The sequence below is a fragment of the Pieris napi genome, chromosome W (assembly GCF_905475465.1).
Source record: "Pieris napi chromosome W, ilPieNapi1.2, whole genome shotgun sequence".
In the NCBI taxonomy this organism is placed as follows: domain Eukaryota; kingdom Metazoa; phylum Arthropoda; class Insecta; order Lepidoptera; family Pieridae; genus Pieris; species Pieris napi.
Window position 1 is genome coordinate 2,200,221 of NC_062258.1, and position 26,202 is coordinate 2,226,422.

General features: G+C 38.5%; 2 protein-coding genes across 4 annotated transcripts; one reads left to right on the forward strand and one right to left on the reverse strand.

The window, feature by feature from the left end:
• Positions 1–1,734: 1,734 nt before the first annotated feature.
• LOC125062014 lies at positions 1,735–26,053 on the forward strand. Its single transcript, XM_047667627.1, has 7 exons — positions 1,735–1,801; positions 2,350–2,518; positions 3,495–3,684; positions 4,242–4,393; positions 4,770–4,956; positions 25,246–25,392; positions 26,030–26,053. The coding sequence occupies exons 1-7, from the start codon at positions 1,744–1,746 to the stop codon at positions 26,051–26,053; spliced, it is 927 nt and encodes a 308-aa protein (XP_047523583.1). The 5' UTR covers positions 1,735–1,743.
• On the reverse strand, positions 5,735–19,949 carry LOC125062104. 3 transcript variants are annotated; one of them, XM_047667693.1, is made up of 5 exons: positions 19,783–19,925; positions 16,280–16,390; positions 15,779–15,892; positions 14,734–14,835; positions 5,735–6,092 (listed from the first exon to the last, which is right to left on the reverse strand). In XM_047667693.1, the coding sequence occupies exons 1-5, from the start codon at positions 19,887–19,889 to the stop codon at positions 5,963–5,965; spliced, it is 564 nt and encodes a 187-aa protein (XP_047523649.1). In that variant the 5' UTR covers positions 19,890–19,925; the 3' UTR covers positions 5,735–5,962. The 3 variants fall into 3 exon arrangements, with proteins under 3 accessions (XP_047523649.1, XP_047523650.1, XP_047523651.1); XM_047667694.1 differs by lacking the exon at positions 14,734–14,835 and having other exon boundaries at positions 19,783–19,949; XM_047667695.1 differs by lacking the exon at positions 15,779–15,892 and having other exon boundaries at positions 19,783–19,947.
• Positions 26,054–26,202: the final 149 nt, after the last annotated feature.

Sequence of the window (26,202 nt, forward strand, 5' to 3'; positions counted from 1 at the left end):
CGCGTTATACAATAGAATATGAGCGAAATAATAGACAATTAACATAATAGTTATTATTTCGCTCATATTCTATTGTATAACGCGAGTGATAAATATAGAGTAAGTTCAAATTATTCTATTATTTCGAACCCCTGATGATCCAGGAACCGTACAATTAGTATAACCTGGGAAGGCGCAGCAACGGACAGAAATATATTCTTCTAAAAGTTTATCAGCTTATCCAAAATGCCAAAACTTTATTTTATTTTTACATGCGATGACCGGATGCGATACTACGTCAGAAATGTTTAGAAGGGGCAAAAATTCAGTATTAAAATTATTTGAAAAAAAAATGATTTGATTGACTGCGCAAAGGTATTTACAGAAATTAATTCTTCACCTCAAATACTAATTACTAAAGGAATTCGGTTTCTTCTTGCGGTTTATGGAGCTCCAAAAAAAATTGATTGCATAGGTACGTACAGATATTTAACATTTGTAAAAAATACACGAAACAAAAAGCAAGTACAGCTATCTTGTCTTCCTGCAACATCGGCATCTGCTAGTCAACATTTGTTTCGAGTATACTATCAAGTTCAGACATGGCAAGGCAATGAACTGAACCCTGAAGTCTGGGGTTGGAAATTGATAAATAATACTTTGGAACCGATTCGAACTTTACTGCCTCCTGCTCCAGAAAAACTTCTTAACACTATTTTTTGCAATTGCAAGAAAGGTTGTAGTGCCAAATGTGGCTGTAAAAAAGTAAGGTTGCAGTGTTCTCCAGCGTGTACCAATTGCCAAGGTGTCTCTTGCTCAAATGTTCAATTAAATAAAAGAGAGGAAGATTCATGTGATTTTGATGGAGAGACAACTGATTCATCTTCATTTGAACAATTTCTAAGCGCTTATCAACAGGAAGGAGAAGAAGAACAAAAAGAAATTGAAGAAAACATGATTGTTGAAGTTGAATAATATGAAGAGTATGAGTCAGATTAAAGTAATAAAAAAAGTTTGAACGACAGTTAAACTCAGTAACCCATATCAATAATCTTCATACTATTAAATAATTATTGTTCCTGAAAATAACGTCAGTAAGGTTCGTGGAATAGGCCTACCGGGGATACCACGTTAAAAAAAAACGCGCCGAGTACACTACCTGACAGGTGGGGAGGAAATGTGTGCATATTATGTAGAACGTGATTCTTACAAGCGCAATATCTGGGAAATAGTGGGTCTTAGAGAAAAAATCATAGAGACCATTTTTATAGAGAATTTTAAGATCTACAACTTTGCTCTGAGGTACTTTTCGATAAAACTTACCGTTTTCGAGAAAAATCCAAAAAACCTAAAATTTTGACCTTGGACCCCGAATAAGTCCCTAAGCTCACATGGGACTGATGGGGACTTTTGACACTTTATTCCTTGTGGTAAACCTAAGGTCTCTACGAAGATTTGGCTTTGTCGGAATTTTCTTTATTTCAATTGTCTAAAATGACCGGGCTAATTAGGCAAGTAGGTGATCAGCGTCCTGTGCCTGACACACGCCTTCGTGCTGGGTCTAGGGCACGATTCCTCACGATGTTTTCCTTCGTCCGAGCGAATGTAATGCGCACATAGAAAGTCCATTGGTGCACAGCCTACGACCTAAGGGATGATATACACTCTGAAGCCTCTAGGCCAGCACTGCTAAACGATTTAATAATAACAAATCGAGGATATCTTATAAATGTTACAGAAATTCCTGTCCCCACCACCAGGGCGATGAACACAAAGGTGACACTGAAGACGCTTAACAGGCAAGAGTTGCTTGATGTTGAAGGTAGACCTTTCATGCATTCATATGAAGCCAGAATACGAGCTGCGTCAAAATTTTAAATATCGAAATGTAATAATCAAGAAATACTTCAAAAACTGGCAATAATCCCCGTCTATCTTTTAAGTCTACGAAATGTTTGAAAGGCATGATGCTTTTTTAGAACGTTCTTTTCTCGAAGGACCCTAAGTCGAATTGGTTCGGAAATTAAACGCTAAACGCCTATGAAACCTTAGGCCCAAACATGTCAGACACAGGCTGATCTCTGCCTTGGCTTGTGATTCTGTAACTCACTTTTCGAACTCTAACAGTGGTTTTCGCAGCGGCGGTCGCGCTCAAATCAGTCGTGAAGCAGTCATTTTACGATTCTGATAAGGAGGCTGCTTGTAGTTTATTGTTAGAGAACTGAAATAAATATTTCGGCAAATAAAAGGCCGGCAGTTCACTCGCGAGCCTTCTGGCATTGAAAGTGTCTATTGGTGGAGGTATCACTTAACATCAGATGAGCCTCTTGCCCGTTTGCCCCATGTTCTATAAAAACGAATCGATTTCAGACGCAATAAAGCAACTGTTGAGCAACGTGAATGCTATCACATCCTCTGAGAATCAAACAGATGTCAACATTTTACGCTTTTTGAGAATAAGAAGAGAAGAATTAACCACGGATGTAACAGACACAACGGAAATGACGGAGAGTACAGTGTCAACTATACCTACAGCCAGGTAACTATTGATATATAAAGTAGAGGGTAATCTTTGGATCATTAATTTACCAATAAAAAGCCACGTTATTTGTTTCATAGGCTGTCGATATATGAAAAGACTGTAGTGGTAGATTTTGGAAGTTTATTTTTCATTCTTACACACCTCTAAAGATTAAAATAAAAAAAAATGCGTGCGTACAAAGTACACATGTCAGAAGTGAAACTTCTTTGGCAAACTAATTTTTAAGTTTTGTTCATATTTAAACAAATCTAAAACTTTAGATTTCCGAGACATAGAGGCAGGGAATAAGGAAGATATGTTAGGAATTTAATGAATTTAATTGTCATTAAAATATTAAAAGTATCGAAAATTGATACAAATTATAAATTTTTATTTTTAAATGTATATCTTCGATAGTAAAAACACGTGGAGTTTTAATTTACATTTCGTCATTTGAGATTTCAATAACTTTTTTGCATAAAATATAAAATACTAATATTTCATAAATTCTCTTTACGAAATATAATTTCTATAAGGTAATGCGCCCTTCTCACTCTCTCTCAATCAGTCTCAATAGCTCTCTCCCTTTTCTTCGACAAAAACGCTGCACATCTTCGTGACGCTAATATTATTATTATTGCGTTTCATGCGCCTAAAGAAGCTTCACTTCAAAAAAAGAAATCCTTACTTCTGCTAAATAAAGTCAACCCTCTTGGGTAAGGTGGAAAATGTCATCATAAATTGTGTTATAGTCAGCTTAAACCCGCAACACTTCACATCAGGTTAACCTCCTGCCCGTTTGCCCCCTGTTCTATATAAAAAAAAACATTATCGAATTACGCAGTCAATATATATATATATATATACACATTTATATTTGTGTATATGTAAATTTAGAAGCATTAATATGTATTTCTTTATTGACGTTCATAAGTGTACATTGTGTTACCTATATGATTAAATAATTTTTGACTTTTTACTATAATATCTACAGATATCCAATCGATGTGCCAGCTCTTCTGGAGCTTATTGCAGCTCTTGCAGAGGATTATGAGTCGAACCTAACGCAAAAGCTGAACGAATCACTTGCGCTCATGTCCATACCAACATGTGAGACGTTTGCCACTGTAAGACATACAACATCCGAGTACGACGCCAACGCAACGGGCAGTGTTATTGCTAAGGTAATTGGAGTCACTATTTCAGTTTCCCTGGGGAACAAAGTCTATCTTTTTCAGGAAAAATAAAAGAAGGTTATGCTATTATTACTAGGATACTAAGTATATAACATCTACAAATATATATATCAAATGAAAGCTATTTTTTCCTATTCGACGATTTAAACATCGTTGTTATGTATTTAGTGTATATAGTTAAAAAATAACTAAATGTACATTACAGTAATTTATTACGATCGTTCCACTGTGAGTGTGAATGGGTGTGTTTGCGCATGTATTTGAGAGTGTAGCTGAAAGTTGTCATGATCGACGATCGTGCACTGTGTCTGTGTTAGTTTTTGAAACCTCAAAATCATAGCAAGATAATATGTTGTTATACCTCTGTAGATTCGAAATCCAATTTTAATGAAATTTTATTATAAAGGAAAGTATATATAGGTAGATAAATGTCAGGTATTTAAAAAATCTTTAAGAATAGTTTGGTTTAGTGTTGTAACCTCTTTAAGAACTGGCAGTAAAAGTAAATTTAAAGATAATTTACCTACATAAATATATTTTGATAGTGCTTCGTATGTGGACTAGAGGAGACTGGAGTGCCTGTGTCAGCTCCGTGTGCTGATGCGTTTGCTGGTGACTTCCTACCCATGGTACCAGTTGACCCGACAGCGCGAGCTCAGATATCAAAGTTTAGAAAGTATTGCAAGTATCAGAATACGTAAGTAGTTTCTACTAAAGTTGCGGCAATTAGTTGCTGCATAATTAAAAATAAAAGAACCAGCTGCCCACCGATGTGTTTCCCATTTTTCGCTGTATCTTTTTCAGTCGAAGAATAGAAATATCCTTTGGCATACACCAATCTTTCATATTCATTTCTAAAAAATATTTCAATGTATATTTCAACTTCCATGTATAGTTCCATATAATGGTGGTAACCATAAACTGTCTTTAAACGCTCAGTTGTGGCAGGGACGTGTTGAATTTCATATGCCTCGACGTCTGATGAAACTCAGCTGCAGGTCCGAAAAACCCTGAACACTCTCTCAATCATCCTATTGTGGTGGTAAAACTGCACCCATGCTCTGATATTTCAGACGTGGATATAGGTACAATAGCTCCCAGCCTCGGGCCATCTTCGGACGCTGGACTGGTGGATGTGCAGTGAGATGGATTGACTTAAGTGGCATCTACACTCAGAGGACGTGCAGGAGCCGGTACCAGGCCATCATGGGCAAGCATTTTGGCAGCAAGAGGATGGCCAGGTTGGAGATGGCGCTCATGGTGAGTCTGTTTCTTTATGTAGTAGAGATTTTATTTTGTTTATTAATAAAAATTTGTGAATTATCCCTAAAAGCAGCTAATAGATAACTCAACTTAACTAAAAACACATACACAACAAAAAAGTTATATATTTTTTTATTAAAGTTCACCAGATATAGTATAATGCTACTCGTATATCTACAGTATATGTTTTTTTTTAATGTAACAAAAAGCAAAAGGCTCCAGCCCTATTCACCTGATGTTAAGTGATACTGCCGCCCATGGACACTCACATTGCCAGAAGGCTCGCAAATACGTTGTAAGAATTGGTACGCTTATTTCTTGAAGGACCCTTAGTTGAAAATTGGTAAATATTACGTTATAAAATAATAAAAATCCTTCTGGACGAGACCTCCATCTTCCTCCAGTACGCCCTGCACTGGCGTCTCTGCATCCCCTGGGAGCCAAGATTCTTGACAACGTCATAGTCCAACTAGTCGGTGAGGGGCCCGCGGTCGTTTGTTCTGCCGAGGTCTTCAATTCAAGGAGCATGCTGGTCCATCGGTTCTTGTCCATGCACGCTGTGGCCTGCCCACCGCCACTTAGATGTTGCGAGATGCCAAGCATTGCAAGCTCCATCACCTGCTGCTCGAGCTCTCAGGCTTTCCGCAGAGTGAGCAGAATAAGAGCAGAAGGTATAGGGTCGAAAATGGCCTGAACTGTTTCGAGAAAAGGATAGTTTATTGACTCAAAGGCAGGTTGCAAGGATATTTAATTTTCCGTGGAATAAAACAAGAACTGCATATATTTCTTTATTTATACATATACGTAATATGATTTTGCTATCTTAAGTCTACATATATATTAGCTGGAGTATATATTTTTTATAAAAACCAGTTAGTTAGTTAGGAGTTAATAAAAACCAAAATCACTGTCATTCGTCTCTTTCTACCAAATAACATACGCTACGATGAAAAGAGATAGATAATGATTTATCTGTTACGACTAAGATAGTTTTTTTAGATTTTTACAATATAGGACGACATACTCCGTTTGCATCGGGCCTATATCCTTTGGGGCATTGATTTGGAACGTCTATAATGTTCTTTATAAGTACATTAACATCATCTTCATCAGCAAGGGACGCGGCGAGTTGTCTGAAAAGAAAAAATATTTTTTTGTCTTGTAAATATTTGCCGAAGATTGGAACAAAAGAATTACAATCCGGGGACAACCATGAATATCCTTATAGAACAAAGAGACTTGGTGAACCTCATTATGAATATCGAGTCAGCCTAGTGGCTTCAGCGTGCTACTCTCATCCCTGAGGTGGTAGAACCCCAGCTGTGCACCAATGGACTTTCTATGTGCGAGGAAACCGGCTTGCCTTAGACCCAGAGCCTGAGACACGACGGCGTGTGTCAGGCACAGGAGGCTGATTGCCTATAAGACAAATGATCATGAAACAGATACAGAAATATGAGGCCCAGAACTAAAAAGGTTGTAGCGCCACTGATTTATTTATTGTATAATTATGAATATCGCTTAAAGTTTAATAAATAATATTAATAATTATAGAAATTTTGACCGACAATGATTCTTTCGGACACAACTACTAGTTGACCCGCCTAACAGTCAATGAATGTCGTGTAACAGATTAGTTAACTTATTAAGAAAGTAATACAATAAATACAAAATTTATTAATTTCACTGCTTCATTATGAACACAAAAATAAATAGAATTGTTTTATTTATGTATCTCAATATATCATCCTTACACAATAAATTAACGCACGCGTTATATTGACTCCATATTGGTAGTAGTAGAGGATCACGAAATAAATAAATATGCAATTAGATATATTGTATATTATCTGGTTGATTTGAAATATTTAAACACGTTCTTTGAGTTACCGTATCGACGGGTTGAACATTAAAGTTTGACAGTTACGAAACCCACGAACCGTGTATTGAAAGTTATTATGTTATTCGGGACAATCAAATGCCATTAACGACATAACTTGTAAAAAACAAGTCTTATACCGTAAAAAGTCGGTAAATTCAGTCCCTACTTGAGGGACCTTCTGTCTTAACTTATTACGTAAATAACCTATACTAACGACGAAATTGTATTCTAAATGAAGATTCTGAAGTGTCTGTTAGAAGTGCCTTAGAGTTTTAATGGTCGGTTAGTCAGTGAGTGACAAAATTAAGAAACTTTGACTAGTTATAATTCCTAAACTACTGAATAAAATTGAATGGAATTTCCAATATACCGTGTTTATGCCTACAATGGCTGCTTTAGGCTTCTAGTTTTATCCACAGCGAAGTTAAAATCCAGCCATTCTCGATTTGTGTCAGAACAAACCCGAGACTATACTTTTAATATATATACAATCTATATTATTACATATTACTATCTTAGATATTATCTTTTTCCAATTATTGTAAAAATGGCAAACGCAAGGTTGATATGAATTTTGCGAAATGGTACTTAACCTTATAAGGATCGCTATCGTTATCGATAGTTTTTTTTTATTTTTATTTATTTATTTATTCCATATAATTATTCTATCTTTACAGTAATAACTAATTCGATAGAACGACACAATATTTTACCCACACCAATTAACCTAAATACAAAACATTAACAGAAATATATTTATGTACCTAAATCTTATAACTAATAGTATAGGAAGCAACTCTTGTGAACTCAGCCAGTGTACAAACAAATAAGTCTACCTTAATAGAAATCTTATTTATTATGTGTATTGCTCGCGTGAGTGGTGCTTCGCTAACCAAGTTGGAATGTGCGCGCGGTACATCCAAAAGTTGAGACTTCCGCCTCAGGTTTCTACTTGGTACCCGTAGACTCAGTCTCTCCATTTTTTTTTTTTTTTTTTTTTTTTTTTTTATAAAACAGGGGGCAAACGGGCAGGAGGCTCACCTGATGTTAAGTGATACCGCCGCCCATGGACACTCTCAATGCCAGAGGGCTCGCGAGTGCGTTGCCGGCCTTTCAGGAATCGGTACGCTCTTTTCTTGAAGGACCCTAAGTCGAATTGGTTCGGAAATACCTCAGTGGGCAGCTGGTTCCACATAGTGGTGGTGCGCGGCAAAAACTGCCTTGAAAAACGCTCAGTTGTGGAACGGCGGACGTCGAGGTGATACGGGTGGAATTTCGTATTCTGTCTCGACGTCCGATGATGAAATTCAGCTGCAGGTATTAATCCGAACAACTCCTCTGAACACTCTCCATGGTAAATGCGGTAGAAGATGCAGAGTGACCCCACATCTCTACGCAACGCCAAAGGATCAAGCCGCTCGGAGAGGGATTGGTCGTCGACGATTCGAACCGCTCTGCGTTGTATACGGTCAAGTGGAAGGAGCTGGTACTGGGGAGCCCCCGCCCAGAGGTGAGAGCAGTACTCCATGTGGGGCCGAATTTGCGCTTTATATAGTTGCATGCGGTGGCCCGGAGTGAAGTACCGCCTCGCCTTGCTGAGCACACCAAGCTTTTTGGAGGCTAATTTAGCCTTTCCCTCCAAGTGACCGCGAAACTGAACGTCGTTCGATATGTCAACGCCAAGTATTCCAATGCTGGCTGTGGCTTTAAGAAGAGTGTTTTCGAAAAGAGGAGTGGCGACAAAGGGTGTTTTTTTAGCGGAAAACGCGCAAACTTGTGTCTTCTTGGGGTTAAATTGGACTAGGTTTAGTCTGCCCCAGTCTGAGACTCCACGTAGTAGAGTTTCGACTTCAGACACAAGTTTGTTCCGGTACTCATCGACAACTGCCCGAGAAATACCTGCCCGGCCAGTGTAAAAAGTATCCCCAGTGCTGTCATCCGCATAGCAATGAATGTTGCTAAGTTGCAACATATCATTGATATGCAGAAGAAACAGGGTCGGGGATAGAACACAGCCTTGTGGGACCCCAGCGTTCACGGGTTTAAGGTCGGAACATGCTCCGTCGATGACGACCTTGATGCTCCGATCGGCCAGAAAGCTGGAGATCCAATCGCATAATTTCTCGGGTAGCCCATAGGCTGGTAGCTTCGAGAGCAGTGCTCTGTGCCACACCCGATCGAAGGCTTTCGCTATGTCCAAACTTACCGCCAGCGCCTCCCCCTTGGACTCAATTGCCTCTGCCCACCTATGTGTAAGGTATACAAGGAGGTCACCAGCTGAGCGACCACGACGAAAGCCGTACTGAGAATCGCTAATCAACTGGTGGCCCTCTAGATACCTCAAGAGCTGGCTATTAATAATGGTTTCCATTATTTTGGAGAACAAGGAGGTTATAGCTATTGGGCGATAGTTGGACGGATCAGAGCGATCGCCTTTTTTTGGGATCGGATGTATCGAAGCGGTCTTCCAGCACTTCGGGGCAGTGCCGAGCAAGTACAGGTACCGAAAAAGGCGCGTTAAGACCGGAGCCAACTCAGGAGCACAAGTACGCAGCACAATTGGGGGGATACCATCCGGCCCGCTCGACTTATGAATGTCCAAGGAAGATAGTGCTTTGCGCACGGCACGTTGCTGGAATGTGATTTCCGGCATCGAAGAATCACACCGCGAAATGGTCGGTGGTGATCTCCCTCTGTCATCCAAAGTCGAGTTGGACGCGAAGAGACAGCCCAAAAGGTCGGCCTTCTCCTTCGCAGTGTGGGCCAGAGAGTCATCCTCCCTGTGCAGTGGCGGAATGGCGGGCTGACAAAAATTCCCTTGGACAGCTTTGGCGAGAGACCAGAAGGCTCGAGTCCCTGAAGGGAGTTGGGCCAATCTCTCGCCAAATCTGGCAATGTGCTCTGACTTTGCCTTAGTGATTTCCCGTTTGAAGGACCTGGAGGCTGAGTTATATGCTGTTTTAAGTTCGCTGGTATTGGCATCACGAGATTTCGCCGCTTCCGCCCATGCCTTAAAGCATTCTCGCTTTCGACGCGAGGCCGCCTTGCAAGAACGTTTAAACCAGGGCTGAGACTTGCCACCGATCGGCACCGCAGAAAATGGAATAAAGAGTTCCATGCCCTGCAGAACCACTTCGGCGACAGAGGCGGCGACGGAATCTGGAGCTTCCGGCGAAAAGCACATAGGCCCCCAAGGGTAGGACGCAAAGAAAGACCGCATCCCGTCCCAATCTGCTGACTTATAGTGCCAGATACGGCGACAACCCATAAAGCGGGGCCGTGAAGGGCGCGTAGATGGCACAGTACTCCGGACCACACAATGATCTGATGAACCCAATGGCGGGTCAACAGAGACTTGATAATTCTCCGGATGTGAAGTCAGCAGAAGGTCCAACAAAGAGGGTTTGTGACCATCCACATCTGGTATTCGCGTAATCGCAGGGACCATTTGTGTCAGGTCGTAGGCTAAAGCAAAGTCGTGAAAGGATCTTCCCGCGTGATCGGTGGTTTCAGAGCCGAGCCAATCGGCATGGTGGGCGTTAAAATCGCCAAGTATCACGATTTCAGCGGTAGGAACCCTTTCGAGCAGGGAATCTGTAGCCATTTGGATGTGCTCAATGAGTCGGTCAGTTTCGGTATTTCCGCTATGGGACCTATACAGGCATGCGTAGAATCGCGGATGGTCATCGCAGTCTACGCGCAGCCAGAGGTTAGATAGGTCCCTTCCTTCAAGCGTCCCGAGGCGACGAGAACAGATATCCTCTCTGACGTACACGCAGACTCCCGCCCGTGGCACAAATGAATGTTCCAATTTGTACCCCGGGTAGGAGAGGTAGGAAGTATCAGCCGGGGAGGAAATCTGAGTCTCGGTAAGAAAGAGCAAGGCCGGCTTCGCAGTCTCCAAATGGTAGTGGACTGCGTTGATATTGGAATTGAGCCCCCTAACATTCGTGAAGTCCACGGCGAGCGTTGAATTGCTCCGTTTGCCCCGAGAACGATAACTGTTTCTGTTATTGAGCGCAGAATTGCCCCCCCCAGAATACGAAGGGCAGCCTGTGCGTCCACCACCGGGTGCTCCGTGTCCCGGTGTTGGACGCCCAGAGGGGGATTCTCCAACGCGAGCGCGTGTGGTACCCCCCTGGGGTAGATTCTCTTTTTTCTGCACCTTCATATTACATATGGGGGAGGGGGGGATGGGCTCCGGGAGTCTCTCTCACCGCACGAAACGCGAGTACAATAAGGCGAGCCTATTGCATCACTTCACGCCGGTTTTCTAAGAGACAGTGGTACTGCCCCGGTCGTGCCTGCCCATTTGGCTGAAGCCCGAAGGCAACAGCATGGCACTCCCACTAGGAAGGGGTTGACTGATTGCGCTGATGAAATAACCTCTGTCACAGGTTATTTCACCAGTGGGCGATGGGGTCGTCACGTCCCGACGCCAAAAAAATATCCGGATTATGAACCCGACCCGTAAGTATCTTAAATATATACACCGACAAGGCTAGCTCTCTTCTGAGGCGTAGCTGGTCATATCCCACCATACCCAGAACAAACAGGGTCGAGTACATAAGTGGATACAAAGGATACACTCCGTACAGTCTCTTGTAGAGGTACCGGGTGAATTTATTCTGTATTCGCTCTAGCATGAGACTGTATTTAGCCTCATATGGGGTCCACACCATTGCATTGCACTCCAAGTGACTTCTGACTAACGCATTGTATAAAATTCTAATCGCACTAATATTTGTGAAGCCACAAGCTATTCGCAATATGAACCCCAAATTTCTGTATGCCTTTTTGCATGTTTTATCGACGTGTTGCGCAAACCCAAGATTGGCATTAAAATATATTCCTAGATCTTTAACCTCCAATACTCTAGCCAACGTTAGACCACTAATAGTATAATTGTATCGAGTGGGAAATCGTGCTCTCGAGAAAGATATGACTTTGCATTTCGCCAAATTAAACTCTAATCTATTTCTCCTGCTCCAATTTACCACTCGATCAATGTCTTCCTGCAGCCGCATACAGTCGTCTGTACTTTCTATGGGCATGTAAAGTTTGATATCATCAGCGAAGAGCAAGCACTTTGCATTCTTGACAACTTTTGCTAGGTCATTCAGCATTATCATAAATTCCATCGGTCCCAAATTACTGCCCTGTGTCACGCCTGATCTCGTAAAGTAAGCATCTGACCTACACCCAGCGTATTCCACGTATTGCGTTCGATCTTCCATAAAGCTAGCCATGAAGTTCAATAAGTGTGGAGTGAATCCTACCTGTGCAAGCTTCTGCAAAAGCACGTCGTTATCGACCAAATCAAACGCTTTTTTAATATCGAAATAGGCAGCGTCCACCTGCTTTCCACTGTCCACTACTGGGCTAATATTAGCCATATAATTTAAGAGGTTGCTAGTGGTACTCCTCGTAGACCGAAACCCGTGTTGAGCTTCTGAGAGTTGGGAACTCACTTGATTAAGTATGCACTTTTGAAGTGCCGTTTCCAACACCTTCGCCGGACTTGACAATATAGCTATCGGCCTATACTGTTCTACTTTATCGCGGCATCCTACTTTAGGAACTGGAATTACCCGACTGCTTTTCCAACATGTGGGAAATGTTGCTGCTTTCAGACACAGGTTATATATGTGTAGCAGTGGTTCAGCAAGTACAACGCCACAATCTCTCAAGATATAAGGCGGTATACCGTCCGGACCTGCTGCCTTTTTTGGCTTAAGTCGCTTAAGTGCCTCCTGTATATCGCTTAACTGTAAGCTCCCAACGTGGACTCTTGCAGCCCCGTTTGAACAACCCGCTCCGGCAACAGCTGCGCTGACGTCAACCTTTGGCTTTTGCGTAACATAAACAGAGCTAAAATACTCGGCAAATGCTTTAACGCTCCTATCCGGCGGTAGTACCTCTCCGTTCTCAATAATACCTGATGGTTCTCTATTGACTCTGTTACTATTAATAAATCTCCAGAATGACTTGGGATCTTCAATCACATTTGATTCAACAGCCTTAGTATAATTTTCAAGAGCCAATGCAATTAATTTCTTGACTTCAGCTCTGCAACAGCTAAACTCTTTGTAATCTCTTGGGGATTTAGTGACCTTGTATCTCTTATGCAGCGTGGCTTTTTGTTTAATTTTTTTAATTACCTCCTTTGTGTACCATTTTGGATATAAATACCTTGAGTATCCTAGGTTCCTGGAATTTTTTGGCACGCATTCCTCAAACACAGAGTTTAACTTATAATAGAAGCAATTGAGACTTAGATTTAAATCAGACGAGTATACATCAGACCAATCCACTTGTCTAACCTTAGAATACAATGCATTAAAATCAGCTTTCTTAAAATTCCACTGTAACAAGCGCTCACCCGTTTTTGCCGCATCATCCCTTGAAGAAACCGCCCAAATGCGTGGACGCACGCACACAAGAAGCGGTGGATGCTGATCGTCTACAGGTACTAAAGGTTCATCCATCTCACACACCCCAACGCTTTGCATTCCCCTACCTTTGCTCAAAACCAAGTCTAATAGACGGCCATTAACATTTTGTATATTGTTACACTGACTGAATTCACAATAGTTACTAAAGTAATTCCAAAAATAAGTATTTAAATTGTTTGAACAAGAATATAAATTAAAGTCACCGATCACTAATACATCATCATACTTGGAACAAAATTCTTCAATTGTTTTGAGCAATAAAAAGTATTCATCATCATTCGTATTTGGAGGAGTATAAACAATACATAACATAAACATGAATCTACTTTTTAAATAGACAGTTGCACAAACTATTTCAAACGGGCGAGATTCAATATGCAAATCACAGGGCAAAATTACGCGGCGCAGTTCCAGGCGTGGGGAAGCCACGAGACATACGCCACCATGCTTGCGCCCATCCACGCGGTCACATCGTAATACCGTATATCTGGGAGGGACTAACTCAGCGTCAGCTATCGAATCATTACATCCTGTTTCCGTAACTGCAAACAAATCTACAGAGATTGATGAGACACTCATATAAAATTCCTTTAACTTGGTCCGAAGACCCCTCACATTTTGGTAACATATCTTAATAGGTCTACTTCCATCGTTTTGGGTTATTTGGTGATCTCCGAAACCACACCCAATCACAATATTCAACATTAATAGGCCAATTATCCGGTTTACATAATAACTCATATTCATATTCTGGTACCCCGATAATGAATGATGCGTAATCCTTTTCTCTTTTATGATTAATTTTTTCAACTCTTATAGACACTTCCCTAGCATATATGACGTTCTTAACATAGTTCTCCAGACATTCTAAACTTGTCTCTTTGTTTAGACGCCACACATGCAGAAACTTTTTCCGCTCAGCTCCACAAATCTCCACTACATCGCTTCTACCTCCTTTTTTTACCTCACAGCTGGGGTATTTTCCACGTTGATATTTTCCAACTCTTTAATTTGTCTTATCGCCACAGTTTTCCCTTTCAACATTGGTTTCCATTTCTTGATCTTTATTTCTACGTGCTACATCTTCAGTTACCCTATTTGTTTTCCCCGTAACAGCACTCTGCTTTAAGCTGTTGTTTTTTATTTGGCTCGAGCTCTGTTTTTAAAAAAAAAAAAAAAATATATATATATATAAGGGATATAAGGGATTATATAAGGGAGCAAACGAGCCTACGGGACAGCCCAAGGACACCCATTTTAGTAGGTGCCTTGTGAGAACTTCTATCCCTATAAATTAAAAAAACATAGTGTTGGCCTTGTTGCTTGATCGACTCTCACCTGAGGCCAAGGGAAGCTCGTTTGCTTAAGAAACAGATTCATACATTTAAGACCCAGACCAAAGGCTGAATGTTTTTTGGATATTATCAGGAAACATACCTGAGCCAGATATCGCGACACACGCCATTGATTAATTGCTGTCCTTCCTTGCAGTTTGGTGGTACCACAATTGTGTTTTTGTCTTTGTGATCCTCAGGAATTCTAAAAGATAGAACTTCTTTACGCGCGTGAGGGGGAATGCTATTCCCTCACGCGGTAAAATTGCAAACAAAACATTTAATGAATCCATAGGGATGATTAGTCCCTTGCGCGAGATGCTGGAGCAGTCTCCGTCAAAGGCAAAAAGCCTTCAAATCTCTTTCCCCGTACTAGACTATCTAAATTAGTTAGTAATTCTTTTTTGGGAAAAGGGATACTCTTCTTTAATAAACTCCCAGAGACTCTTTTATGTCTGCCTTTTAATAAATTTAAGAAATGTATTAAAGAAAAGCTGTGTAAAAAGGCTTACTAGAAGTCAACGACTATCTAGTTCATAAAAGGGCCTGAGACTAGTGCTAGACAGACTAATTCTAATTAATTTGCGATATTTGTTTTAAAATAAATGTTTTTAGTTGATTTGCTATTTTAAAAGAGTACCGAGAGTTTTTTACGCCGGCTTTTTCTCTCGGCCTACACCCTCTGTCTTCTTTGCCGATGAGCAGGGATGCCTACAGATTCAAATTTAATTACATGGAATAAGTGATACCTGTATCTTATGTTCCATAATAAACATTTTTTTTTATATTAAAATTGAAAAAGTGAACAGAAAAATTTCAACGACTGGTGTGTTTCGTTGAGATGATATGAATAAGTTATGGTGTCATGTATCCGTAGAATCAATTCTGTCTAATTAATTATGCTTATGGAACTATTATATCTCTATCCAATTCCAAAAGCAAGTGATCCAAAAGCAGTGGGTTCAGCGTGCGACTCTCTTCCTGAGGTTGTAGAACCCCGTGCACCAATGGACTTTCTATGTGGGCATTTTAACGGCCGAACGGTGAAGGAAAACATCGTGTTTAAGCGTGCCTTAGGCCCAAAATGGCGTGTGTTAATTAATCCATTGTTCCATTCAAAAGTGATTATGTATAAATAAAGAACATACACTGCTCGTGGTGCTGGAGCCGAGATCCTCCAAACATCCCGGCACACGCCGTTAATCAATATTTGGCCGTCTTTGCAGTTCGGTGGAACTGTTATGACGCTTGGTTGGTTACCTCTGAAAGATTTACAATTTCAATCGTTTAATAGTTTATTTTTGTAACAGTGGGAATACGGGCAGGAGGCTCACCACCGCACATGGTCACTCACATTGCCAGAAGGCTCGCCAGTGCGTTGCTGCTCTTTGCTTAAAGGACCTTAAGTTAAATTGGTTCGGAAATACTTCAGCGGGCAGCTGGTCCACTGGTGCAAAAACTGCCTTAAAAAACGCTCAGTTGTTTCATGAAACAGATACAGAAATCTGATGCAGAATGGGTTATAGCATACTGTTTATATATATATATATATATATATATATATATATATATATATATATATATATATTCAATATATATATATATATATTCAATATATATATATATATTCAATATAAATAGATACTAACGTTGCCCTAGGTGCTGGGATCTGGTACCAAATATCTCGGCACTCGCCGTTGACAAGCTCTTGACCTTCTTTACAGTTGGGCGGAACGGTTATGACGTTATGTCGGTCGGCTCTGTAAACAATTTTTAATCGTTTAATACTGAAATAATTACAATAAAACAGTGATGAAAAATACTCCAAGATCGAAACCCCTCAAACCGAGTGTACAACAAAGACTTTGGAGGTTTTTAATCGATATTTACAGAAATTTAACACAAAACGACAACGTCCTAAGTAATTTGTCGATGGGGACAATGCATTGTATTCTAAAGCACATACAAATTATTGTGATGCGGTGAACATTATGAGCAACTCCATAGAGACCTTTCTCCGCGTCTTTTTGCTGTGTTAATTATTTTCTTTATTCCTACTTAATTATTTATTTATAATGTACTCGTATATTTGCGGATGCTTGGCAGACCCATGCGAATTCAACGAGGGACTCTTCGTATAATAACTAATTAAAGTAATAAATCTAGGGGGGAAATATAGCAAATACTGAGTATGAGAAGAACTCAATAGGAATTGAATTAATTTTCCCAATAAATTGAAATGCCATTTCTCGGTTCCAGTACCCAAAACACCACCTCAGTTGTTTTTGTTAAGTGGTTTTGAATAAGAAAATGATTTCACGCTTTAATTCAATAGACATCATCTTCTTCGGACCCATGGCAAAAGCAAAAATCGCGAACGATCAAAAATTCTTCGAAACAAGCAGAGGTCTAGTCTGAGGTAGAAGAAACTCTTAGTGTGTGATTCCTCCAAATCTTGCTCTCATCTTAAAGCAAAATATCGCGCAAAACACTCTTATATCGAGGTAGGGCCAGGGCCGCGCCGCCCCTATGTGCGAAGTGTGCGGCGCAGGGCGCTTACACAATAACATATATTCTTTGTAGAGGAGTATGTGTAAGCAAGTAGGTGCAATAGGCGTAAATTTATCTAACAAAACATATATTTCGCTTATTGTACACGTCCCCCAAGATAACATTTACCATTGTGGTTTAATTTCATTATTTGTCTGTCTTTTGTATTAAGATGATGACGCCGAGGCTACGTCCGTTCCTCTCCCTGAATAAGCAAGCGTAAGCGAACCTATTTAGGGAAATATAATCTAAGTATATAAAATACGTTAAAACATGAAGAAAGGCTCTGCCGGGGGACGGTGTACTCTGAATCTAGCTTCTATATATTTCCCCAGACACGAAAGTCAAAGTGTCATAAATACTTAAGTGAATATAATAATAATAAAATACTAAATATGCGATAAAATACTTATCATAATCCGACATAATTATTGCAATGTGATAAGGATAAACGTCATTAAAGGCGAAGTTTTTGTTGCACAAACAGATTAGAAACACAAAACATTTATTAAATATAATTTGAAAGCTTATGGCTCCTCACAAGAGGTTTGCATTACACCGTATTTACCATGGAGAGTGTTCAGAGGAGTTGTTCCGGTTAATACCTGCAGCTGAGTTTCATTCGGACGTCCGTCGTTCCACAACTGAGCGTTTAAAGGCAGTTTTTGGGCACCACCACTATGTGGAACCAGCCCATTCATGTTAAGTGATACCACCGCCCATGGACACTCACATTGCCAGAGGGCTCGCGAGTACGTTGCAGGCCTTTTAAAAATTGGTACGCTCTTTTCTTGAAGGACCCTAAGTAAATTGGTTCAAAAATACATCGATGGGCAGCTGGTTACACATAGTCCAAGTTTCGCGGAAAAAACGTTCAGTTGTGGAACGACTGACGTCGAGGTGATACGGGAATATCATACGCCTCGACGTCTGATGAAACTCTGCTGCAGGTATTAATCCGAACAACTTTTCTGAACACTTTCCATGGTAAATGCGGTAGAAGTTGCAGAGTGACCCCACATCTCTACGGATTCCAATGCTGGCGGTGGCTTTAAGAAGAGTGTCTTCGAAAAGAGGAGTGACATAGGGTGTGTGGGTGAGTGTGAAGATTGTTAGTGATTGTATAAATCAAGAAAGTGGTTAAAGAAAGAGCCTCTGATGGAGAAAAAGCGTTGTGCGAAGAAAGTGCGTTTCTTCGATAGCGATAGGTTTGATTTAGTGTGTTCGGTGTTTGTTTCTAAAAAGTCTTCTTCCATTAGGTATCTGTTACTGTAGTCTATCCGTTAAGTTTCATTTCATGCTACAATTTTGAGGTTAAATAGAAAATGTATCATAAAAATGGCACGTTGGTCAACATTAGAAGAGTATTAGGAAGAAAAGGCTGATCACCTAATATTCAAACAAAAATTACCACATGTACTTCCAGTAAGGATAGTGAACCCGACAGAATACTGGCGCAGGCAAGAATCTGGGCATCTGTTTAGTCCTTCTTAAAGGAAATTTCTCTTCTCTTCTTAATAGCTTGTGTCAATTAGCTGTCTCGAATAACCATTAGCTAGATGAGCAACAAATTGGTGTCATTTAAATAGTAATAATAATAAATCGTTTTTTATATAACATGGCGCATACAGAGGGCTCATCTGATGTTATGTGATACCGCCCATAAATTGTCACGCTCTTTGAAGGACCCTAAGTCGAATTGATTCGGAAATCATCAACTGGTTCCACATAGTGGTGGTAAAAGCTACCTTAAGCTCTCACCACCACTATGTGGAACTGCTCAGTGGTTAAACGTCGAGGTGGAATTTCGTGTATAAAGGCCGATTTACATTATCTTAGTGTTTAGGAGAGTATTTAAGTACAAGTTGAAAGCCAAGTTCTTTAGTGCTTTAGTGCGTTGCGAGTAAACGTTTACATTTCTTCCAGTAGAGTATCATTACAGCGCCACAATGAACGCGCAACGACGTCGGCAAATACGCTCTATTCTGCGCAAAATACTAACTGTAGTTATGGAACAAATAGAAGACGAGATTTTATTCGAAATAAATAAACTAAATATAAATAATTAACAAAATAGCTTCTTTTGAGGCAGTGTATGCCGAATGCCTAGCCTGTTTGTTTTTGTATAAATTGTTTTTAACGTTCCACAAACATTCGTGAACAACATATTCAGACACAAATTTGATAGTTGTATCTTCCGACCATTTAGCCATCTTTAAAAATAAAAAAACACGCACGCGTTTCTCGACACTTATGCACTCTCCTAATATATAAAGATTTGACTAAATTACGTGTTTACACACAACGAGGGAAGATCTCGGGGGGTGCGCGGGCGCGGGAGGGGTATCACTTGAAACAAAAATAAAAAGCGATTCTATTTTGATTCAACTTGAAAGTCAAGTAGAACCGTACTAAAGCAAGTAGCGTTTACATGTTTCAACTAAAGTACTATCCTAAAGCACTCTCCTAAACACTAAGATAATGTAAATCGGCCATAACACAATAAATTATACCTAAAGCTTCCACATCACGCTATCCAGTAAAAAGTGAACAAATACAAACACGGCCAGAGCCATTTAATACGAAAACATGAATAACTCACTCTTGTCCCTGACGCCAGACGTCCCGACAGATTCCGTTAATCAACTGTTTAGGTGGAAGGCAGTTTGATGGTGACGTGATGATGTTATTATCTATCAATTTGCCCATGGGCAAATGATATTAAGCAAACAAACGCTAGAGGTATCATTGTTAATGCACTGAATCAAATGAAACGCTTAATATATGATTGAGTAATCAATTTTAATCAGTTTTGATTAGATTACATTGTTGTATTGTAATAAAATTCCTCATTGGTCTAGTTGTTAAGATAATAAAATAAATCAGAGGAGAGTTATGTTTGGTGGCGGTTGTTGTATGGATATGTTCAAATGAAACACTTTGTTTGAAGCTGGGTAACCACTGGCTTTAATTATTTAAAACATGAGCTTATAACAAAGATATCATTAGAGGGGTTGCGACGATGGATTAACAATGTGGTTTCCTCTATATTATATTGTAATGTTTGTATTGTATTGTATCTTCTGTCGATCCGAAGTGGTGGAGGCCTGATGACCTGTAACACAGGTACTCTTACCTTTAGCAGGCATCAGTCTCACACAGACTTACTTTTCCATAAACAGAAGTATAATATAACTGTCACTTGCTTATGTCCTAAGTTTAGTTTTTGTGAGAAAATAAATAAATAAATAAATTTAACATATATCTGAACATATCCATACAATAACCGCCACCGAAACTAATTTGCCACTAATTTATTTTATCATACATCTAATCTGGCGTACATGAAAAATTATTACGCTTTTGACCTGAACAATCAATTCAATAACAATAAAACACCAATCTTTAAATACCAATAGATACATAGTTTTTTTTTGTAGTTGTATTTATCCTAACTTCCTTTAGTACTATTGATCGGATCCCCTTCAGGTAAAGGCCTCCGCCAGCTTTTCCAAATTTCTCAATCTGGCTTGCTTTCTTTCTCCATTCCCTTCCTGCTAACACTTCTATCTATAAATAAGAGAGACATAACAACATTTATTGTTATAAAACATCTTAAATACCACTTACACATATTCACATATATATTATTTAGTTACTAGAACATGAAAAACTGTCCAGGGATTTTATATTAGGTTCCAATTTGGTTAGCTTTATCTAGATTTTGGTTGCCCCCTTAACAATTAAATGTGGGGCGCGAACCCCATATGAAAAATTAACTGTACCTACCTATATATATTAAAGTAATCTTAGGCCCCATTTGACGCCTAGCATCTTTTTACATTGATAAAAGGCGATCGTTGCTTTGTTTAGTTTATGTTCAAGGTGTTTGTTCCAAAGCATTTTGCTGTCTAGAATCACACCTAAGTACTTGACGTTTTCCTTTAGTTTTAGTTCAGTGTTGAAGAGTTTTGGTAGCCTGTACGGTCCAAGAACTCTTCGGTTTGTAAATAGGACTAGTTCCGTTTTTGATGGGTTGACAGATAGCTCTTGCTGATTGCAACATCTCTCCATTACTCTGAAAGCCCTTCTCATGAGATCCCATAAGGTGCTTTCAAAGTTCCCCGATGCTAGGATAGCTATGTCATCCGCATACCCTACTGTGTAAGTTTATATTTTTTAACGCTTAGTTTTGTTCATTTGTACCTAAAACACTCGGGAATAAATTTTTACCTTATTTGGAGAACGATAACCCGACTATTTATTTTTACCGTTTATTTTTCATTTGTTCTCAGTTAGTCTCGTGATTAATACGTATTATTAAATAAATAATTAATAATCATAAAGAAAGTATTTTATTTTATTTATTAAGTTGATGACGTGAACTATTAAATAACTGGAGCAAAGCTACCGTCTAACCGTCAAGTTCTTACCACTCGCTTTTTTAACACTCGAGTTAAATTGACTGTTAATGAAAGCGCATCCCTACCAGAGCTATCCCTAACTGTGTAAAAAAACTGGATTTACACTATATTTGGAGAGAGTTACAAACGCATTCGCACAAATATTAGAAAAGATAGAGTGAAATCTATAAAATCAGATATTCAGAATAATTTGCATGGAACTGTGACCGTTCACTGGGATGGGAAATTCTTACCTAGACCTACCTTCTTAGCTAGACAGGGAATTATTACTCTTTCACGTTTACGTACTAATTTTTAAAGTGTGTATTCGACCCACGACCACAAATTCAAAAATAGCCCTGATATCCTGATGTTTAAAAAGTTTAAAGACAACTAGAATACTATTAATTCTGCTGTTATTGACAGCAATTAACACGCAGCGACATCATAAGACCTCCTGGAGCAGTGCATTAAGCAAGGTGGTTGACTAGAGCTATTTACTCTTTGAAAGTATGTTGCAATCTCAATTAAATATTACCGCTAAAGATAAGCGAGCACCCTAAGACGTTTGTTTATTCATTGCAGATATTCATATATGTGAAATCATGGCTCGGCTGTAGTCTGGTGGTGAAGGCATTCAATTAAGAGTTGTGTTTTTTTAAAAGGCTTAGGGAATATAAAACTATTAACAACGAGATATCCAAAGCAGCCCTGAGAAAGTTTAGTCAACATATTTGGTACTTGACAGAAGAAATTACTATTTAATCACTCTTTAATGAAGAAACCAAGAGAAGTATCGTATAGAACTTACAAAGAGATAGTTTGTATGATTGTGGGAAGAGATATATTCCATAAAAAGAAGATGTTTGATTATTTGTATGGTAAGTTTAATCCCTAACATAATACATAGTTTTATGTTAGAGTTAGCTATTAATAATTATTTTATAAAAAAATACATGGAAAAGGACCTTACGCTAAGCCTACTTTACAGAAATAAATATTCATTTATCATATGTGTTTTATTTTTACCATTAAGTGATTTTGTGTCTGTCAAGAGCAGAAATTTATTTTCTCGTTTAAAAATGGATGAAAACTTCTTGAAGTATTTCTACCCTATTTCTACGTTGAAAGAGGTTGCCTATTTACAGGCAAAAAGAAAGGTTCTTTCTTTAAAGGCAGTGAATGATACAGCTAAAAGAGCTGTAAAACTTATGCAAGATTTTCATGGTTTAATCATTGCATTGCATAATATATAAATATAATATAATAAATTTTTATATATTTAAATGTATGTTTCTGTGCTACGAATTTTGAATAATTCCTTCAAAACCTAAAACCAAAAGAATGTTTTAAAATCTTGAGAAATGTCGTTTGTCACATCATCCAAGACATCCATCCAAGAGGCATAATTATGCTGTAATAGCAAATAGGTAACTGACATTAGTCAAATGATAGAATTTTTAGAAACGGTATTAATTGTTAGATTTATCAAGCTAAACATAAAACCTTCTCATCGTTTCTGTGTGACAAAAGCTAGAAATGTCGAAAGAAATGTACCTAGTTCTTAGCTTGCGCAATAGATGGCGTGATTCAAATTTATTCGCACGCGTTAGATTGTACTATAATAATATATTGTCGAGAGATACCCACAGTTGTAGACTTATTGAAGTTCGTTATTTGACCGACTGATGACGCGAATCAAAAGTAGAACGATGAAGCTGGATGTGAGGAAGTTTAGTTAGTTCATTAGTTGTTGGCGCTGGTAATATGGCGCTAAATAAATTGAGAAGAAAACTGCCAAACTTTGCCGCAAGTAGCGCTGGTATCGCTTGACTCATAACAAATGTAAACAAACGTCAAATCCCATACTTCATAATTATAAAACAAGTTAAAACCTTTTTTTTTCTCCAAAAATACCTCGTTTCGCAGCAATCGGTTGTAATAATAATGGAAATCACATTTTTCCTAAGGATTTACGCATAATAAGACTCTGGGAAAAAGCTCTGAAAAGACGTAACTTCAAAGCTATAAATGTTATGTTCGGAATATTTTATTGAATCTGATTATGAAGGCATAAGATCCTCTACAGGTTTGCATAAACTACTTTTAAATTATGTATATGGTATGGGTACTTGGGTATGTAATAAGCACTAATTATTATGCGTGCATTTTAGGTTTAAGTTCATAGATATTTGAAAAAGACTGCAATCCCAACTGTTTTCCTGGAAGAAACCCACTACCACAGCAAGTATCTTAATAATATAATTTTAGGGGCAGCCACGTCATTAGTCATTACATATTTGGCCTATTCGTTCACTGGTTGATGCCAGGTGGCAGATTGATTTAAGCAATATCATCCAGCTACCAGAGTGATAATAGATAGTACAGATATACCCATATCAAAACCAAAAAAAAACCAAAAGCACAACAAGCAACATTTAGTAGCTACGAACACTATAAAATTCTTGGTGGGCGCTACACCTGGTGGCCTGATATCGTTATTTTTAAGATGGACATGCAGGATCTACCAGTGACCGCCAAATAACTGACAGAAGTTCCCTTTTAGCTGTTAGTGATGAACAATATGCAATAATGGCTGACCTTGGATTAAATTGTGTTATGCTATGTTATTTTAAAGAAGGAATTGTAAAATAAAAGTACAAAGTAATCAGTGGGTTTTATTGTTTCAAAGTAATTCTTATAAATATATTTATTAAGTAGGGCCTTTTTAAAATATACCACATAAAATTTGTCCAATACTTTTAAGATATGATTGATAAAATTCTTCATCCCTTTCCTCATAATTTTTTAAAAATGAATATTGAAAAATATCCAATGTGATTACCTCGTGACAAGATCTGCATTTGTTCCTTTTAATCGAATTCATTATTCAGGAGTTTTCATATTTTGTAAACACCTTTTAAGATTCACTAAATCGTATCTAAGATTTACGTAAGAAATGCTGAAAATTGACAGCGTATTGTAATGGGTCAAGCGATGATAGCGACATCTGCAATTAGCCTCGCGTTTCTCCTCCATTGGAAATAAATGTCATAGATAACATTTAGCACATGGCGCTCGTTACTATAAGAGACACTGTATTTTTTTTAAGTTTAATTAAATTTAGTTAGTTGCAACTTTTGCGTGGGGTCATGAATAACTGTATACTACTCGTATTTATAAGATTTATCAAACTTAAAACTGCCATGGGTGATGTAATTTTTAATTGTAATTTTTTCAAATGTTTTGCTTAACATTTTATTTAAAAAATACGAGGTTGTCCTTCTTCTACGGAAATTATTGTCTGCGAAATTTTAGTAATACTCGTTTACCTAATTTGACTTTCCTGAAATAACTTCTTATTCGTTTATTTGATATATACACATATGTAATGTACTTAGTATCCTAGCATTAATAGCATTACCTCCTATTATTTTTCCTGAAAAAAAAAAAAGATTTTGACTTTGTAAAATCTAATCTCCGATAACATCGTATTGTCCTGAATGTATCATAACTTATGATTTATCCGATTTAATGTTTTTTTTAAATGTAAAAATGTCAGAATTAAATTTTTCCTTGCATATAAAAAAATTTCATTATCTTTTTAGTGTGTCAAGGTACAAACGCATTAGCATTTTGTGATTTATATTTTATTTTTTCAGAGCGTGGATAACGGCTGTATCGTGAGCCCCATGGCCACTTTGGTCCCACTTTCGAGGGGCGTATCGCTGTTCGCAAGATTTCACGCCTGTGTTTTGGGCACTGGAAGTTGGTGTAACGGTGGTGTTATGCTGCGTTCAGACATAATTGTATGGCTGATAATGTCTGTCAAAAATAAATATATAAAATACTGCCTTTTATTTGATTAAAAATTGATACATTTAAAGGAGTTTATTTATAATAAGTAAAAAAATAAATAATAAATCAGTGGCGCTACAACTTTTTTAGGTCTGGGCCTCAGATTTCTGTGTCTGTTTCGTGATCTCGATCTAATAGACATGTTGGTGATTAGGTTCCTGTGCCTAACACATGTCGACTTTTTGGATCTAAGGCACGATTCCTCACGATGTTTTCCTCCATCCATTGGTGCACAGCCGGGGTTCTACGAACTCAGGGATGAGAGTTGCACGCTGAAGCCATTAGGCCAACTCATTTTAATATACATTATCAAAATTAATATTAATACATTATCAAGTTTCCCGCAAATATATTATCTAATCTCTGAAATGTACCAAATCGTGAATATAAATCATATAACATGAATGTTTAATTGAACTTTTAATTTATCCGACATATTTTTAGTTAGTTCTTTTTTGTATGTGCATAACTCCTACACCTGTGGACCGATTTGGATGATTGAGGTGTCAATTGATTCAGATTTGAATAGGTCCCATATAAAGGTTGCAATCGGATTTTATTTATATGATTTTATATATCGGTTTTCAGGATAGGAACCGAAATCTCTCATGAATTCAACACTCGCGACGATATAATGTAAAATATAAAATAATGTGATAATGTAAAATGTAACAAGATTCACTACTTTATGGAAGTCCTGAGATGGAAAGGGAAAAGGAGACATGTACCTGACATGTCTCCTTTTCCCTTTCAATGGAGGA